The 17470-nt window shown below is 35.2% G+C and overlaps 3 protein-coding genes across 3 annotated transcripts; 2 read left to right on the top strand and 1 right to left on the bottom strand.

Annotated features, from left to right (window-relative positions):
- Window positions 1–2427: 2427 nt before the first annotated feature.
- LOC130654876 (amidophosphoribosyltransferase-like) lies at window positions 2428–6084 on the bottom strand. The gene is made up of 3 exons (XM_057457522.1): window positions 5866–6084; window positions 2985–4086; window positions 2428–2821 (listed from the first exon to the last, which is right to left on the bottom strand). The coding sequence occupies exons 1-3, from the start codon at window positions 5988–5990 to the stop codon at window positions 2567–2569; spliced, it is 1482 nt and encodes a 493-aa protein (XP_057313505.1). The 5' UTR covers window positions 5991–6084; the 3' UTR covers window positions 2428–2566.
- Window positions 6085–6144: 60 nt separating this feature from the next.
- LOC130654877 (multifunctional protein ADE2-like) lies at window positions 6145–7810 on the top strand. The gene is made up of 2 exons (XM_057457523.1): window positions 6145–6266; window positions 6354–7810. Exons 1-2 carry the CDS (start codon window positions 6254–6256, stop codon window positions 7625–7627), a joined length of 1287 nt encoding a protein of 428 aa, XP_057313506.1. The 5' UTR covers window positions 6145–6253; the 3' UTR covers window positions 7628–7810.
- Window positions 7811–11468: 3658 nt separating this feature from the next.
- LOC130655238 (multifunctional protein ADE2-like) lies at window positions 11469–12956 on the top strand. The gene has a single exon (XM_057457969.1). The coding sequence runs from the start codon at window positions 11484–11486 to the stop codon at window positions 12771–12773; it is 1290 nt and encodes a 429-aa protein (XP_057313952.1). The 5' UTR covers window positions 11469–11483; the 3' UTR covers window positions 12774–12956.
- The last annotated feature ends 4514 nt before the right edge of the window (window positions 12957–17470 follow it).

The following is a 17470-nucleotide window of genomic DNA, read 5'->3' as shown; positions in this document are numbered from 1 at the left end:
TATTTTAAGAAATTAAACCAGCTGTAAAATTATGCTAAAAAAAAATCTTTCCCTCCTCAAACCACGGTAGTCCCCAACTATTTTTTTATAAAAATTTTTACTTTTTGGATATTTTTTGTGTTTCGTACGTCCAACACTGTACGTCCAACAGAATTTTTAGTAAATATCTATGATCCTATATTTTTAAAATACCATAAGTCCAATGGATCTTTTAGGCGAAAAGTCTGTCTACATGATAAGGTTGCTTTATTCATATTTCCCCTTTTATTCTTTAAATTTTGATAAAATCTGAGAAAAAAAATCACATTTTACTTTTTCAAAATATTATCGTGTTCGTCCAACAGATCGTTTCTTATCCTATTTACAGCTTAAAAACAAATTAAATATTGTAGAACAGGACAGGACTATTTTTTCAACCTAAAGGCGTGTTTACTACAACCATGGATAAAATTAGTGAGAAAAACAGCTTCGAATCTGAACAAAAACGCAGGCTGTAAAATTGGTACTTTTAGACCAGGTGAACGGCGTTTATAATTCCGTACTTGCATTCTTTCTAGCGCTGCACAACGAAATAATGCCAAAATTCAGAAAAAAATTGTTGTGTTGACGTCAGCAACAATTAGCACATTTCAAGAGTAACTAAATAAGTCCGAAGTAAAAAATAGACAGGTGAACTTTTACTGGTTCAAAATGTAGGAATCTATACCTACGCAATTAATTGTGGTGATGTACTTCGAAATTAGATGTCTTGTCTCAAGATATTGTGACGAAGATTGTATGTTACGATATTGGTAGTTAACGTTAATAAGTTAATAATAAAAAATGAAAATCTAACATAGCGTAATCGCTTGTAGCGGCGAGCCTTAAAAAGTGACGTTTCATTATATTTTCCTTATGATTGTAGAGAAGCAGGAATATTAGAGAGTAAATACGGTTACTGTGCAACCTCGTTCCCAACGCCTGTTGTCTCTTTTTTATCCGACGGCGAGACAAACATGTTCGTATCGCCGCCCGAACTCAAAAAAAATACAAGATGCACTGAGGACGAGATTGGGTTACTCTGGATAAAATACAAGTAAAAGTGCGAAATTAAGACAATTTCAAAGGTCTAGAGCAAATAAGCTGCACTAGTGAAGTTTCCTTTAAATTTTAGAGCTCTTAGTCCTTGATTTTTAATCTAGTGTGGTCTGAATAACCCGTCTCGAATTTATCCCTTCGTGTGAGGACGAAAATTTTGATTCTCTCGAAGGTTTTTCTTCAATCTGTCTAGCATTTTCCATTACTGCTTTAAGCTGATCATATTCTCAAAAAAAAACACACGAGGTAATGGTGCTACGAGTGTGTATTATCGCAATTAAATAACATTTGATTAGGAAGTTCAAACATACCTCCTTTTTGTCATGTAAAGTTTTTGGTAAAAAAAAGGGAGATGGTGAAAAATAGAAAGCATGGTTGGGTGTGGCATATTTTGAAGTTTTTACACAATATACTTGTTGACACAACTGTATTAACATTTCGTTATTGTCAAAATAGCTTTCATTCCTCAGACGTGATTAGTTGTGTTCCAGAGCCAGTGAAACAATGGCGCGCATAATACAATAGAGTAGTTATTACGTAATAAGACCGCATAATATGCATCTAAACCTCCCAAACCTTTATACGAAAACCATTATTTCGCAAATACTTCTAAAACATGTGATTATACCGTGTGTGTGATTGTCATCACAAGATCTCGTGTGGTCGCAAAGAAAAATATTTTAGACACCGTAACAATTCCTGACTTTTTTTTATTTGTTTTCTGTGAAACAATAAGTAATATACATTACTGCCAAATGAGTAAATTATATGTATATATTAGTTCGAAAAAAAAATCAAATATTAAAATATTTATACCGTAATTTCTCCAATTTAACGCGTGGCAAAAAATAATTATTTTAGACAACACGCGTAGAAAATTAGACTGAAAAAAAATTGTAGAATTTTGGATATCAAATCACGCGTTAATAATTGGACGAAAAAAAAATCAAACGCGGTAAAGTAGGATTGATTGGAAACTTTTTTATACTTGATCATGATGATACACAGATGATACACACTTTTTTAACTGATTTTTCAACTGATTTGTAAAATATCCAGAAATATCTAGGTTGATATTTGAAAACTTAAAAATTACAAAAAAAGAATCTCTTTATTGTGTTTTTTTATTCAACCAGGAAATGTTTATCGTTAAGGTTTGATAAGCGCAATGATTAGACGAAAATAAATTATTCTGAATTCGGCTACACGTTAATAATTGGACGGAAATAAATTACGATTTTCCCTAAAAATTGGTGCTATGCGTTAATTAGAATACGCGTTAAATTAAAGAATTTACAGTAATTCTGCCTGAAGATCTTTTACAAACTATGTACAATTGTTATAAACAAATCCAGAAAAAAAATATATATATTAAAATAACAAGAAGAAATACATTCTTTGAAAAATAAAATTCACGACGGCATCTGACACACCACGCTAAGTTTACATTCTAGAATAACGTGAAAAATGTGGATTAGAAAAGATAATTTCACCATTCCAATTCCAGCGGATATTTTCCGGTTAAACAGGCTTTACAATGTCCGCTATGTTCCTTGTGTTTGACCCCCTTCGCAACAGCTTTCTGCAAGCCTTCCACAGATAAATACACTAAAGTATCCACGCCAAAGTGTTTAGCCATCTCCAAAGGACTGTATCTATTGGCGATGAGTTCGTCGTGCGTTGGTATATTGACGCCCATAAAACAAGGGTGTTTTAAGGGCGGTGAAGCTACCCGTATGTGAACCTAAATAAACCAATACAAAATTTTTTACCAAGTCAACAGAGGGAAGAATCTTTTCTAATTTTTGCAGTCTATGAGAGTTTGAATATAAAGAGAGACCATAAGAAAGGGCCAGCAAGGGCGTTAGAAATAGGGCAAGGTACATCAGGTACATTTAAAAACCCACCTCTTTCGCGCCAGAACGTTTGAGCAACTCAATTATATGCGGCATCGTATTTCCACGTACAATAGAGTCGTCAATCAAAATAATCCTTTTTCCCATGATATTGTCAATCAAAGGACCAAATTTTGTCGTAACCCCGCGCTTTCTTAACGCTGACGTCGGTTGAATGAACGTTCTACCAATGTATCGATTTTTGACCACAACGGATTCATAAGGAATGCCTGATTGTTCTGAAAATCCTCTGGCGGCTGGTGTAGCAGAATCCGGTATGGTGCTAACTATATCGGCATCGACACATCCTTCTATGGCTAACTGACGACCGCACTCCTTACGGACAGCGTGCACAAGTTGTCCTTCAAAAAACGAATCAGCTCTTGCAAAATAGACATACTCGAAGATACAGAAAGCAGGAGTGGTCAAGTCTGGCCGCTTGACAGTTCGAAGAGATTCTATACCGTTTGAAGTCAAACGCACAATTTCTCCAGGATGTACTTCTCTGAGGAATTCGGCACCAACGGAAGAAAATGCGCAGGATTCTGAAGAAACAACATAAATTGAGCAGCTATTCAGTGCTTTCTTAGCGTCTAAATTAGTGGTATACGAAACTTTTATTTCACCCAAGCAGAGTGGTCTATTGCCAAACGGGTCGCGAAAGGCGTAAATCTCCTCCTGAGATGTCATTAGTAAAATTGAATAGGAACAATGGATGACACTCATAACATGCACAATTCTGGACACCCAATTAACTCCATCTGATTCCCCATGCGGAGGTTCACTGACCAGCAACTGGGTGATCATCTCACTGTCAGATTCTGTTGAAAGGCCAATTCCATGTTTCAGCAAACGTTGCCTGACACTTTTCGCATTTACTATTTCACCATTATGTGCAACAGCGATGCGGCCGTACTCAGTGTGAACGACGAAGGGTTGGCAGTTTAGTAGAGTAGATGTTCCAGAAGTCGAATAACGATTATGACCGATACCTATGTGGCCCTCCCTACTATCAACTGTTGACTGAGTGTAAACGGACGAAACCAACCCCATGCCTTTCATGGTTTTAAAAGATGTGCCGTCTGATGTAACCATGCCTGAACTTTCTTGTCCCCTAAAATTTATAATTTAGATAATATTGCATTAAAAATCTGTAACATTTTTTAAAAGAAGAACTCCCTTAGCCTCTGATCTTTTACCAATTGATACAGGCCTTAAAATTGAAAACTATTACAGGAATATCATAACAGTAAAATGTAAGCTAAAGTAAAGAATTTTACATTTTATATTATTTTAGAATCTTAATTTTAGAAAGGTAATTTCTTTGAAACAGTTGCATCAGTATAATATCAAATGAATGCATAATCTTACGGTTTCTTAGTTAAAACTTCTTGGAGCTAATCCCTTAAGACCTAAAAACTAACATCTAGTTATAACAAGTTATTATGAATCTTATAACAGTTAAAAATTGATCATTTATAAAAATTTCGTTAAGATAATATTTCTGGCAATTATTGACTGGAATTCAGGTATAATTTAAGAAATTTTATGCCTTTAATGACAATTTTTTAATAAAGAGGATTTTTTAAGGGTGATGGATACATTATACCTTGTTACAAGAAATTAACACATTATTGAGCATAAAAAATAAAAAAGCTGCAGAAGCGACATGCACAATAGTGACACATCCAATTCTGTTGTTTAATTTACATTGAAAAATGTAGTGTATGCTACTTTGCCTGTGGCCACAAATCATGCTAGGTTTTGAAGTCTATTAAAGGACTCTGGTCAGTTACTAAAATAGCTTTTTAAACACAATAAAAACTAAGACATCTAGATGCAGTATCTAGTTTACGTAAATTTAAAGTGTAAATTTACCACAAGTAGAAGTAGTTTAACAAAAGACAAGTTTTTAATCATCTGCACTCTCAAATTTTACATCAAAATATAATTGTCTTTTTTAATTCCTATACAAAAAATTAATCTTGTGTGGAAGAGACATTTGTCTAGAAATCTTTTTATTTAAAAAAAGGACCCAAAAATATTGGGCTTAGGAATTTTGCTATGCATATGATGTATATATGTTTCTAACTGATACTTAGAACACGTTTACATAGATGTTAATTATTTTATTATAGAAATTTTCCAAGCTCTTTCATACAATTCATATAATTTGTTGTTGTTTTTTGTCATTGTTGTTTTTATTAATAGGAATAGACTTTCGCTATAAATTGTTTTTACTTCTTCATACTTTTTATGTAGACATAAAATATATTTGAAAAAAAATGCAGTGTCTAGTTATATACCCCGTATCCAGACAAGCTACAACAAATACAACCTGTATGCCTGACAGTCTTAAAAATGCTGGGGAAAATTGTCAGACTTCATTCTAGTAGTAGCAACACCTACATGCCCTGCTGGACCACACTAAAGTATTGAATAAAATGTAAAATATGTTAAACCTGTGTCCAGCAGTTTTTAAAGTGTTAAGGAAATCTACTGGACATAATTTTTTAGCAAATTTAGCCTATAAGGAAAGAAAATTTCAAGGAGATCAAGGTTAATTTATAGCAAAACAAACTATTAACATGTAAAGAGTCTCAAAATATTTAAAACTAGCTTTCAGAACATGTAATTTAGAAATTAAGGAAGAGTAAGATAGCTAAGGTAAATGGTTTTGCATTAACACGTGTACTTTAGTTTAAACAAGTCATTTTTTATTTCAAACATTCTTGTGTCACAGATGTTTCTTTGGTGTTTAACATACGGGCATGAACCAGAAGCCTTCTTCCTTTTAAAATTCAGCAAAGCTATAGACATAATAACAAAGGATATTTAGCTAACTAGCTAACTAACTAACTAACTAACTAGCTATAGTTAGTTAGGAACACACCTGTGTTGAAGAGCCATCAGACCAAGGTACAGCGTGTCTACTACACTGGCAAATTGTGAGCATTTCTTGGTTGTAGCACAACCAAAAACAGCACATGCATCTCTCAAAATATCACTTGAGTCCATGTTTTGAATAATTCTTTAACAAATTTAATCAGATTACTCTTTTCTCTGAGACCGTCTGCCATGTGCATGCATTTGTTCTACCATATTGAATTTTGCAGCTAAAAAATTTCCCGCGTGATAATTTTTAAAATAAGCCATAACCTATTGGTCGACTATTTGAAGTCCTTCTTTTGATTGGATAAAAGAGCACGATCAGCTGATCAATATGTTAAAATATCTGAGAACGTGCTTCAGCAATCCTTATTTCAAAACAACTGCTAACTATGGGGACCAGAGGTGTGTGGTTGTGTAAATTATTTTTTTATGCCAAGGCATTAAGCTAAAGATACTTTCAATTCGTTAAATTATTTCTAATATTTTTAGAAGGTTACGGTGCTGTCGGAAATGTTGTGATTGAAGGTAAAACTAAAGTTGTTTACAATCTGCCAGAATATGAAAATGGAAAGTACGTTTTGCTTCAATCCAAAGATCAGATAACTTGTGGAGATGGAGCACGAAAGGATATACTAGAAGGTAAGGGGGCATTGAGCAATGCGACTAATGGTGCTGTATTTGAATTTCTAAATCAATCTGGTGTTCGAACCCACTTCCACAAGTCGTTATCTGAAACTGAATGTATTGTGGAGCATTGTGACATGATTCCATTGGAAGTTGTAACACGCAGATTAATTACTGGATCGTATTTGCGGAGAAACCCTGGTGTGGAGGAAGGCTATCGTTTTCCAGAACCAAAGATGGAATATTTCTTCAAGGATGATGCAAATCATGATCCCCAGTGGTCAAGAGAGCAGATTCTATCAGCAAAACTTTCAGGTTCAGGAGTCATAATTGGGGAGCATGAATTAAATGAAATTACAGAGGTGGCTCTTGCATGCTTTCAAATTTTGGAAAAAGCATGGGCTTCAAGGAACTGTGTTTTGGTTGATATGAAGGTAGAATTTGGGATTACTAAAGCAACAAAGGAAGTTGTACTTGCAGATGTTATTGATAATGACTCTTGGCGATTATGGCCAGCTGGCGATAAGCGACTAATGAGAGATAAGCAAGTTTACAGAAACTTAAAGGAAGTCACATCAGAAGCTATGGTTGAAATTAAGAAAAATTATGCTTGGGTGGCAGAGGAAGCTAAAAAATTCAGCAGTAAGCCAAGTGCTCGGGCTGTCATATTGATGGGTTCATCAAGTGATACTCCACATTGTACGAAAATTGCAAACTATTTAAAAACTCTTGGGGTACCTTCTGACGTTCGTGTATCATCTGCCCATAAAGGTTCAGAAGAAACACTTCGTATTTTGCATTATTATGAAAGCCATAGCATTCCAACTGTATTTATAGCAGTTGCTGGACGAAGTAACGGACTTGGGCCTGTATTAGCTGGAAATACTTCATACCCAGTTATAAATTGTCCACCCATTAAAGCAGATTGGGGTTCTCAAGATATTTGGTCTTCCTTGCGTCTTCCGTCAGGCTTGGGTTGTACAACCATTGTTGATACAGAAGGTGCTGCATTAGCTGCTGCACAAATTCTTGGTATGACTGATCACAATATATGGTGCAAATTGAGAGGAAGGAGGTTAAATTTCACTGTGAAATTGATGCATGATGACAAAAAAGTAGTGGCCGAAAACAATAAATAAACTGAACCGTAAAGCCTTGATTTGATCAACTTTAGTAATTGTCTTTATATAATCTTTGTATGTTGGTTGCCTTTTTTTAACATATCTTTTGCATGAGTATATTTTCTTAGTTATTGTGTATTTGATCAGCTTCATTGCTGGATGTTATATTTAAAATGCAAAAAAAAAAATATTATATTCCGATTTCTGTTGTCATCAACTGCCTGACCATAAGTTTTTTTTGGCGTTTTCTATACAAATTTTATACAAACGACATTGTGAGAGAATAAAGCATGTTTTCTAAATCAACAAGATCAACAACATAGCTTGGAAAATCACACCCTTATGAATTTTATACAAACGACATTGTGAGAGAATAAAGCATGTTGTTCGAATTACCAAATTCGAATATCAGAAAATGTTAACTTTAATTTCTTACATAGTTTAAAGAAAGAATGCATGAAATTTTTACTACAAAGTACTTTTTTTTATTATTTGGCCAATTTTGGACTACGAAGTATGTTTTTTTACTTTACTCGTCGAAAACAAAATATTTTAAAAATTTATAAATCAATTTTAGTCTAAAAACATTTATGTGACAAAACAATGATTATTGCTGTCATGTGTTCAGCTGTTTTTTGTTCCGAATTTCCAAAAAAATAGCATTTCTTTAATTGTAAGATCCACTTTATCCTAAAACAGTACTACATTAGGAATGAAAATTTTTCGGACGGAAAAACTTTCGGATTTTTGTTGTCCGATAATTTTTCTGTCCAAAATTTGTCCAAAGTTTTTTTTATGTCCTAACATTTTGTTTTTTTTAATTTTTTGAAAAAAGGACCCGTGCATAGAAGTTATATATACGGTAATCGAAAACCATTAAAATATGCAGTTTTTGAACTTATTATTTTTGTTATTTTCGCATTTCGCTGAGGCTCAAAGTTGGATCCTGAAGACCCTTTTTTAGACCTTGATTGAATAAATGTACACTATAAATGCTTATAGCATATATTTGTGTCATTTCCCGTAACCATTACTTTTGAAATTTGACATTTTTTGCCTTTATAAATTGGCCGAAAATTTTTCCGCTGAGATAAGAAATTATGTCCGAAAATTTTCCGCCGAAGTTTTTCAGCCGAAAATTTTAGTTTTTAATGTAAGATGACAGAATCAGGATTTTAAAATTAGCCTTATTTTAGTTTACTGTGCTAAATTTTGTCGACAACGAAAATGAGCCCTATTTAAAAGCGAAGCCAAAATTGTTCTTACCTTGACCGCAGGGGAGGTTGTTTTAATAAATCCCTTTCCTTGGGGCGTGATTAAAAAACAAACGTTATCAGCAAAATCATCAAGGATTATAAAAGAATATATGAATGATTCATAAAATATTTGATACCATTTTTACATTATTCATGAAAATTCTATGAAATTTGCACAAAAAATTATCCGCGAAAATTAATTCATGGCTTTCTATTCTTACCCTTTTTCATTGTCCCCTGATGTCTAAAGTAAAAAAAAGTCCATTGGTAGAGGTTGACAACATTCACAAAAGTTGATTAAAGTTTTTAAGATTAAAGGCTTACGGTAAGCAGTCTGTAGGGAAAAAAAGTTTTTTGTATTGCATTACCCTGTCCTGTGCTAAAATAAAACATAACTAAATTTAGCTCATAAGAAAAAAACCACCCTAGTCAAACAGTTGAAAAAAATGGAGAGCTTTCCAGAATCATTTTGTGTTAAGTGCTGAGGTGCACCGTGAAAGATGTGGGCACGGATTTGAATTTGTGTGGACAGATACTTAGCAAACTGAGATGAAGAAATGGGACAAGGACGCGCGTAGTTCACCCTTTTTGTCATAATTTATCTTCTGTATTTTCTGTTTTCGAAGATTCTTGGAAAAGGTCGTATAGGACTGAGTGAGTAACCATGGACTATGCTTTCGTTGCCTTACAAGGTCGACTAGCTTCAGCAACAACTACCTGCGTTTTTAAGACTATGCTGGGGCAGAAGGGTAAAAAACAATCTTGAAAAAAAAAATTTTGAAAAAAAAAGTTTTATTCGCAAATGTGTGAAGTCCCCCTTTTTACATTGGCACTGTAATTGCGATAACCCTCTCTAGAGATGGTCACAAAAATTTATTTTTTCACTTTGCTTAGGGAAACGAGGCCTGAAAATATTTGCGATCATGAATTCCCTATTTAGGGCTGGAAATGTTTGCGACCATAAATTAGGTATCGTGTATTTTTTTAGATATTTGACAAGATCGATGCTACGAATTCGTATTTGTGGCCGCAAAATAATTTCGCCCTCTTTTCCGTAACCGGCACTGTGATTCCAGCCCACTATCTGGAGTTGGTCGTCGCAAAAAATTGATACGACCAACTCGCTACTTTTTCATACAAGACCTTCTTTGATAAAGAGTGTCTTCTCTCCTCCTAAGAGTGACAACAATTCCCCTATCCAATCGAGGAGATAGTCCTTTGGATTAATCAGAAAGATCTACCAGACCCATGAAAGTTTGTGTCGTTCAGCGATCGAAAATCTGCAAATAGAGCGTACTCCAAAACCTTTGTGACTCCCAAAGATAGTGACAGCTCGAAATGATACTTAGGGAGTACGCTATGACCTGTACCATTTATTTGGATTACCTTCCACGTTTTAATGTGATATTCTCAGTCTTAGGGTTATAGAATTCCTCGTTAACACCAGCGTATGGTTAAATTTCGCAGGATATAAGAGAACACCCTTTAGAGACTTTGCAGCAGTATTTATCTGTAAATTGTAGCTAGTGTCTTTGTAAGTTTTAAAGGATAGCGCCAAACGGCTATACCGTGATACTATAGCACTTGTAAGGCCTTCATGATTTATCTTGCCATGTCAAATTCCAGTGCAGTATTGGTAATGTTATATGTTGCACCCGCAGGCTTGGCGGCTGTTGAACCTGGAGCAGGTGTGACACCATCTTTGATTACATTCCATATGAAACAAAATGCAGAACAAACTGTAATCGATCATGTCGCCCTGGATGGTAGAACAGAGGATTCCTAGTAAGCTAAAACAATACAAGATATTGATAATAAAAGATATTGCTTAAGCCGCGACTATCGCCTTTTCTTCCTTTGTACCTACATAATCATCTTTGATCCTTCAAATTGACACACCATGGTTATTCTCACGCTCAAACTTCAGTTTCGGTATACGGCAAGGATTTTACTATCATCGATGACCTGGACCAGGTTGCCATCCAGACGGATGCTCTGGTTGTGCATGATAATCTTGTCAATGCTGTTTACGATGGTTCTTTTCGTGCTCGTTCTAGTCAGACTTTTAAACTATGACTATTTTGACCTGCGCTACATACTACTACTATTTTGACCTGCGCTACATACTACTACGTCTACAAAAAGGTCTTCGTTTTGGTTAATTGTAGATGGAGTATGGCTGACCTTGTTGATCTCTTTATGTTTAAATTGATTACCGAATATGTTCCTTATCATTTATTTATGTAGGTAAAATAAAATTCCAATTATCATGTTTTTGAAGGTGAAAAGTTCACACCAGATGAATATATTTATCATCAGGACAATCCAGGTACCTTTAGTAGGCCCGAACATCTAAGTATAACAAGGTCGACGTAGATGAGGAGAAAGGTAAGGAAGTGACCTTTGGAAGAAACTAAACAGGTTGAAGATCGACAATCTCTACGAACGTCTAGGGGGAGAGTTGGGGATGCAACGGAGTAGCTAGCTCCTTTGCAATGATATAGATAAAAAACGGCGAATTTCGATCAATCAGTGTGATAAAACAGAAGCTGCACATAAAACGCATACAGGCCATATTGTTCACGAAGTATACATTGCGCAATATAGGCAGCAAGGTCATGGCTAAAAAAGTTGTGAACAGTTCCGATCAAGAAAATGTTGTGATTGAAGGTAAAACTAAAGTTGTTTACAATCTGCCAGAATATGAAAATGGAAAGTACGTTTTGCTTCAATCCAAAGATCAGATAACTTGTGGAGATGGAGCACGAAAGGATATACTAGAAGGTAAGGGGGCATTGAGCAATGCGACTAATGGTGCTGTATTTGAATTTCTAAATCAATCTGGTGTTCGAACCCACTTCCACAAGTCGTTATCTGAAACTGAATGTATTGTGGAGCATTGTGACATGATTCCATTGGAAGTTGTAACACGCAGATTAATTACTGGATCGTATTTGCGGAGAAACCCTGGTGTGGAGGAAGGCTATCGTTTTCCAGAACCAAAGATGGAATATTTCTTCAAGGATGATGCAAATCATGATCCCCAGTGGTCAAGAGAGCAGATTCTATCAGCAAAACTTTCAGGTTCAGGAGTCATAATTGGGGAGCATGAATTAAATGAAATTACAGAGGTGGCTCTTGCATGCTTTCAAATTTTGGAAAAAGCATGGGCTTCAAGGAACTGTGTTTTGGTTGATATGAAGGTAGAATTTGGGATTACTAAAGCAACAAAGGAAGTTGTACTTGCAGATGTTATTGATAATGACTCTTGGCGATTATGGCCAGCTGGCGATAAGCGACTAATGAGAGATAAGCAAGTTTACAGAAACTTAAAGGAAGTCACATCAGAAGCTATGGTTGAAATTAAGAAAAATTATGCTTGGGTGGCAGAGGAAGCTAAAAAATTCAGCAGTAAGCCAAGTGCTCGGGCTGTCATATTGATGGGTTCATCAAGTGATACTCCACATTGTACGAAAATTGCAAACTATTTAAAAACTCTTGGGGTACCTTCTGACGTTCGTGTATCATCTGCCCATAAAGGTTCAGAAGAAACACTTCGTATTTTGCATTATTATGAAAGCCATAGCATTCCAACTGTATTTATAGCAGTTGCTGGACGAAGTAACGGACTTGGGCCTGTATTAGCTGGAAATACTTCATACCCAGTTATAAATTGTCCACCCATTAAAGCAGATTGGGGTTCTCAAGATATTTGGTCTTCCTTGCGTCTTCCGTCAGGCTTGGGTTGTACAACCATTGTTGATACAGAAGGTGCTGCATTAGCTGCTGCACAAATTCTTGGTATGACTGATCACAATATATGGTGCAAATTGAGAGGAAGGAGGTTAAATTTCACTGTGAAATTGATGCATGATGACAAAAAAGTAGTGGCCGAAAACAATAAATAAACTGAACCGTAAAGCCTTGATTTGATCAACTTTAGTAATTGTCTTTATATAATCTTTGTATGTTGGTTGCCTTTTTTTAACATATCTTTTGCATGAGTATATTTTCTTAGTTATTGTGTATTTGATCAGCTTCATTGCTGGATGTTATATTTAAAATGCAAAAAAAAAAATATTATATTCCGATTTCTGTTGTCATCAACTGCCTGACCATAAGTTTTTTTTGGCGTTTTCTATACAAATTTTATACAAACGACATTGTGAGAGAATAAAGCATGTTTTCTAAATCAACAAGATCAACAACATAGCTTGGAAAATCACACCCTTATGAATTTTATACAAACGACATTGTGAGAGAATAAAGCATGTTGTTCGAATTACCAAATTCGAATATCAGAAAATGTTAACTTTAATTTCTTACATAGTTTAAAGAAAGAATGCATGAAATTTTTACTACAAAGTACTTTTTTTTATTATTTGGCCAATTTTGGACTACGAAGTATGTTTTTTTACTTTACTCGTCGAAAACAAAATATTTTAAAAATTTATAAATCAATTTTAGTCTAAAAACATTTATGTGACAAAACAATGATTATTGCTGTCATGTGTTCAGCTGTTTTTTGTTCCGAATTTCCAAAAAAATAGCATTTCTTTAATTGTAAGATCCACTTTATCCTAAAACAGTACTACATTAGGAATGAAAATTTTTCGGACGGAAAAACTTTCGGATTTTTGTTGTCCGATAATTTTTCTGTCCAAAATTTGTCCAAAGTTTTTTTTATGTCCTAACATTTTGTTTTTTTTAATTTTTTGAAAAAAGGACCCGTGCATAGAAGTTATATATACGGTAATCGAAAACCATTAAAATATGCAGTTTTTGAACTTATTATTTTTGTTATTTTCGCATTTCGCTGAGGCTCAAAGTTGGATCCTGAAGACCCTTTTTTAGACCTTGATTGAATAAATGTACACTATAAATGCTTATAGCATATATTTGTGTCATTTCCCGTAACCATTACTTTTGAAATTTGACATTTTTTGCCTTTATAAATTGGCCGAAAATTTTTCCGCTGAGATAAGAAATTATGTCCGAAAATTTTCCGCCGAAGTTTTTCAGCCGAAAATTTTAGTTTTTAATGTAAGATGACAGAATCAGGATTTTAAAATTAGCCTTATTTTAGTTTACTGTGCTAAATTTTGTCGACAACGAAAATGAGCCCTATTTAAAAGCGAAGCCAAAATTGTTCTTACCTTGACCGCAGGGGAGGTTGTTTTAATAAATCCCTTTCCTTGGGGCGTGATTAAAAAACAAACGTTATCAGCAAAATCATCAAGGATTATAAAAGAATATATGAATGATTCATAAAATATTTGATACCATTTTTACATTATTCATGAAAATTCTATGAAATTTGCACAAAAAATTATCCGCGAAAATTAATTCATGGCTTTCTATTCTTACCCTTTTTCATTGTCCCCTGATGTCTAAAGTAAAAAAAAGTCCATTGGTAGAGGTTGACAACATTCACAAAAGTTGATTAAAGTTTTTAAGATTAAAGGCTTACGGTAAGCAGTCTGTAGGGAAAAAAAGTTTTTTGTATTGCATTACCCTGTCCTGTGCTAAAATAAAACATAACTAAATTTAGCTCATAAGAAAAAAACCACCCTAGTCAAACAGTTGAAAAAAATGGAGAGCTTTCCAGAATCATTTTGTGTTAAGTGCTGAGGTGCACCGTGAAAGATGTGGGCACGGATTTGAATTTGTGTGGACAGATACTTAGCAAACTGAGATGAAGAAATGGGACAAGGACGCGCGTAGTTCACCCTTTTTGTCATAATTTATCTTCTGTATTTTCTGTTTTCGAAGATTCTTGGAAAAGGTCGTATAGGACTGAGTGAGTAACCATGGACTATGCTTTCGTTGCCTTACAAGGTCGACTAGCTTCAGCAACAACTACCTGCGTTTTTAAGACTATGCTGGGGCAGAAGGGTAAAAAACAATCTTGAAAAAAAAAATTTTGAAAAAAAAAGTTTTATTCGCAAATGTGTGAAGTCCCCCTTTTTACATTGGCACTGTAATTGCGATAACCCTCTCTAGAGATGGTCACAAAAATTTATTTTTTCACTTTGCTTAGGGAAACGAGGCCTGAAAATATTTGCGATCATGAATTCCCTATTTAGGGCTGGAAATGTTTGCGACCATAAATTAGGTATCGTGTATTTTTTTAGATATTTGACAAGATCGATGCTACGAATTCGTATTTGTGGCCGCAAAATAATTTCGCCCTCTTTTCCGTAACCGGCACTGTGATTCCAGCCCACTATCTGGAGTTGGTCGTCGCAAAAAATTGATACGACCAACTCGCTACTTTTTCATACAAGACCTTCTTTGATAAAGAGTGTCTTCTCTCCTCCTAAGAGTGACAACAATTCCCCTATCCAATCGAGGAGATAGTCCTTTGGATTAATCAGAAAGATCTACCAGACCCATGAAAGTTTGTGTCGTTCAGCGATCGAAAATCTGCAAATAGAGCGTACTCCAAAACCTTTGTGACTCCCAAAGATAGTGACAGCTCGAAATGATACTTAGGGAGTACGCTATGACCTGTACCATTTATTTGGATTACCTTCCACGTTTTAATGTGATATTCTCAGTCTTAGGGTTATAGAATTCCTCGTTAACACCAGCGTATGGTTAAATTTCGCAGGATATAAGAGAACACCCTTTAGAGACTTTGCAGCAGTATTTATCTGTAAATTGTAGCTAGTGTCTTTGTAAGTTTTAAAGGATAGCGCCAAACGGCTATACCGTGATACTATAGCACTTGTAAGGCCTTCATGATTTATCTTGCCATGTCAAATTCCAGTGCAGTATTGGTAATGTTATATGTTGCACCCGCAGGCTTGGCGGCTGTTGAACCTGGAGCAGGTGTGACACCATCTTTGATTACATTCCATATGAAACAAAATGCAGAACAAACTGTAATCGATCATGTCGCCCTGGATGGTAGAACAGAGGATTCCTAGTAAGCTAAAACAATACAAGATATTGATAATAAAAGATATTGCTTAAGCCGCGACTATCGCCTTTTCTTCCTTTGTACCTACATAATCATCTTTGATCCTTCAAATTGACACACCATGGTTATTCTCACGCTCAAACTTCAGTTTCGGTATACGGCAAGGATGTTACTATCATCGATGACCTGGACCAGGTTGCCATCCAGACGGATGCTCTGGTTGTGCATGATAATCTTGTCAATGCTGTTTACGATGGTTCTTTTCGTGCTCGTTCTAGTCAGACTTTTAAACTATGACTATTTTGACCTGCGCTACATACTACTACTATTTTGACCTGCGCTACATACTACTACGTCTACAAAAAGGTCTTCGTTTTGGTTAATTGTAGATGGAGTATGGCTGACCTTGTTGATCTCTTTATGTTTAAATTGATTACCGAATATGTTCCTTATCATTTATTTATGTAGGTAAAATAAAATTCCAATTATCATGTTTTTGAAGGTGAAAAGTTCACACCAGATGAATATATTTATCATCAGGACAATCCAGGTACCTTTAGTAGGCCCGAACATCTAAGTATAACAAGGTCGACGTAGATGAGGAGAAAGGTAAGGAAAAGACCTTTGGAAGAAACTAAACAGGTTGAAGATCGACAATCTCTACGAACGTCTAGGGGGAGAGTTGGGGATGCAACGGAGTAGCTAGCTCCTTTGCAATGATATAGATAAAAAACGGCGAATTTCGATCAATCAGTGTGATAAAACAGAAGCTGCACATAAAACGCATACAGGCCATATTGTTCACGAAGTATACATTGCGCAATATAGGCAGCAAGGTCATGGCTAAAAAAGTTGTGAACAGTTGCGATCAAGTGCAGGACAGCTCGGGGATTTGGAGATGATGTTGCTCCTTGAGAATGTTATGCATGAAGCCGAGAGCCTTTTAACAAAGACTTCTTTAACGGAGCCTTTTGCAGAGCGAGAACGAAGAGGACAAAACGTCCACTTTAAATCTTGCGTAGAATCCTGAGACTATTACGAATCAAGATGATTTTCAACAATAGCGAGATTAGGGAGACAGAAGGAAAGGTGAAGAGACTAGAGTCAAAAAGGCACAGCCTTGGATATTGTTTATAAATATTAGCTAGTAGGATATTAGTTTATAAAATGCATCTCATTTTAAAAAAAATTTGCCTTGAAATTTTCTAATTAGGACGAAACAGTCCCCAAAATAAGCATGATGATACAATTCTGGTATTACTCTATGTACGAACAGTACTGGTTTGTCAAATTTGCATATATTTGTACCGCATGCATGCGCAGTAAACGATCGTACGGTCAACACGTGTGAAAATTGCCAAATAGAGGCTGGAATTAACGAAGTTGCAACCTACTGCCCTAACAGGCAGTCTCTTCTAAAGATATCCACGAGAACAAGAAATTAAGAAATTTCCAGCGAACACGTTAATGCATTTGTTACCATTATTATTTATTTTTATTATTATTGAAATTATTTACACAGGGTAGCCTTTTCAGTTCATATTGGTATTGCTTTCATAGAGGGTCCTGCGATCCCTCTTGGAAAAATCCTAACGCATTTAAAGTTTCCATTTGAGCAACGAATGTCGTGCAAGTACAGCAATCGCTGAACTGGACAACCGCCTAAGATATCAATGCTAT

This window comes from Hydractinia symbiolongicarpus, chromosome 8 (genome assembly GCF_029227915.1).
Source record: "Hydractinia symbiolongicarpus strain clone_291-10 chromosome 8, HSymV2.1, whole genome shotgun sequence".
NCBI classification, from domain to species: domain Eukaryota; kingdom Metazoa; phylum Cnidaria; class Hydrozoa; order Anthoathecata; family Hydractiniidae; genus Hydractinia; species Hydractinia symbiolongicarpus.
This window is presented reverse-complemented; position numbering and strand designations above follow the sequence as displayed.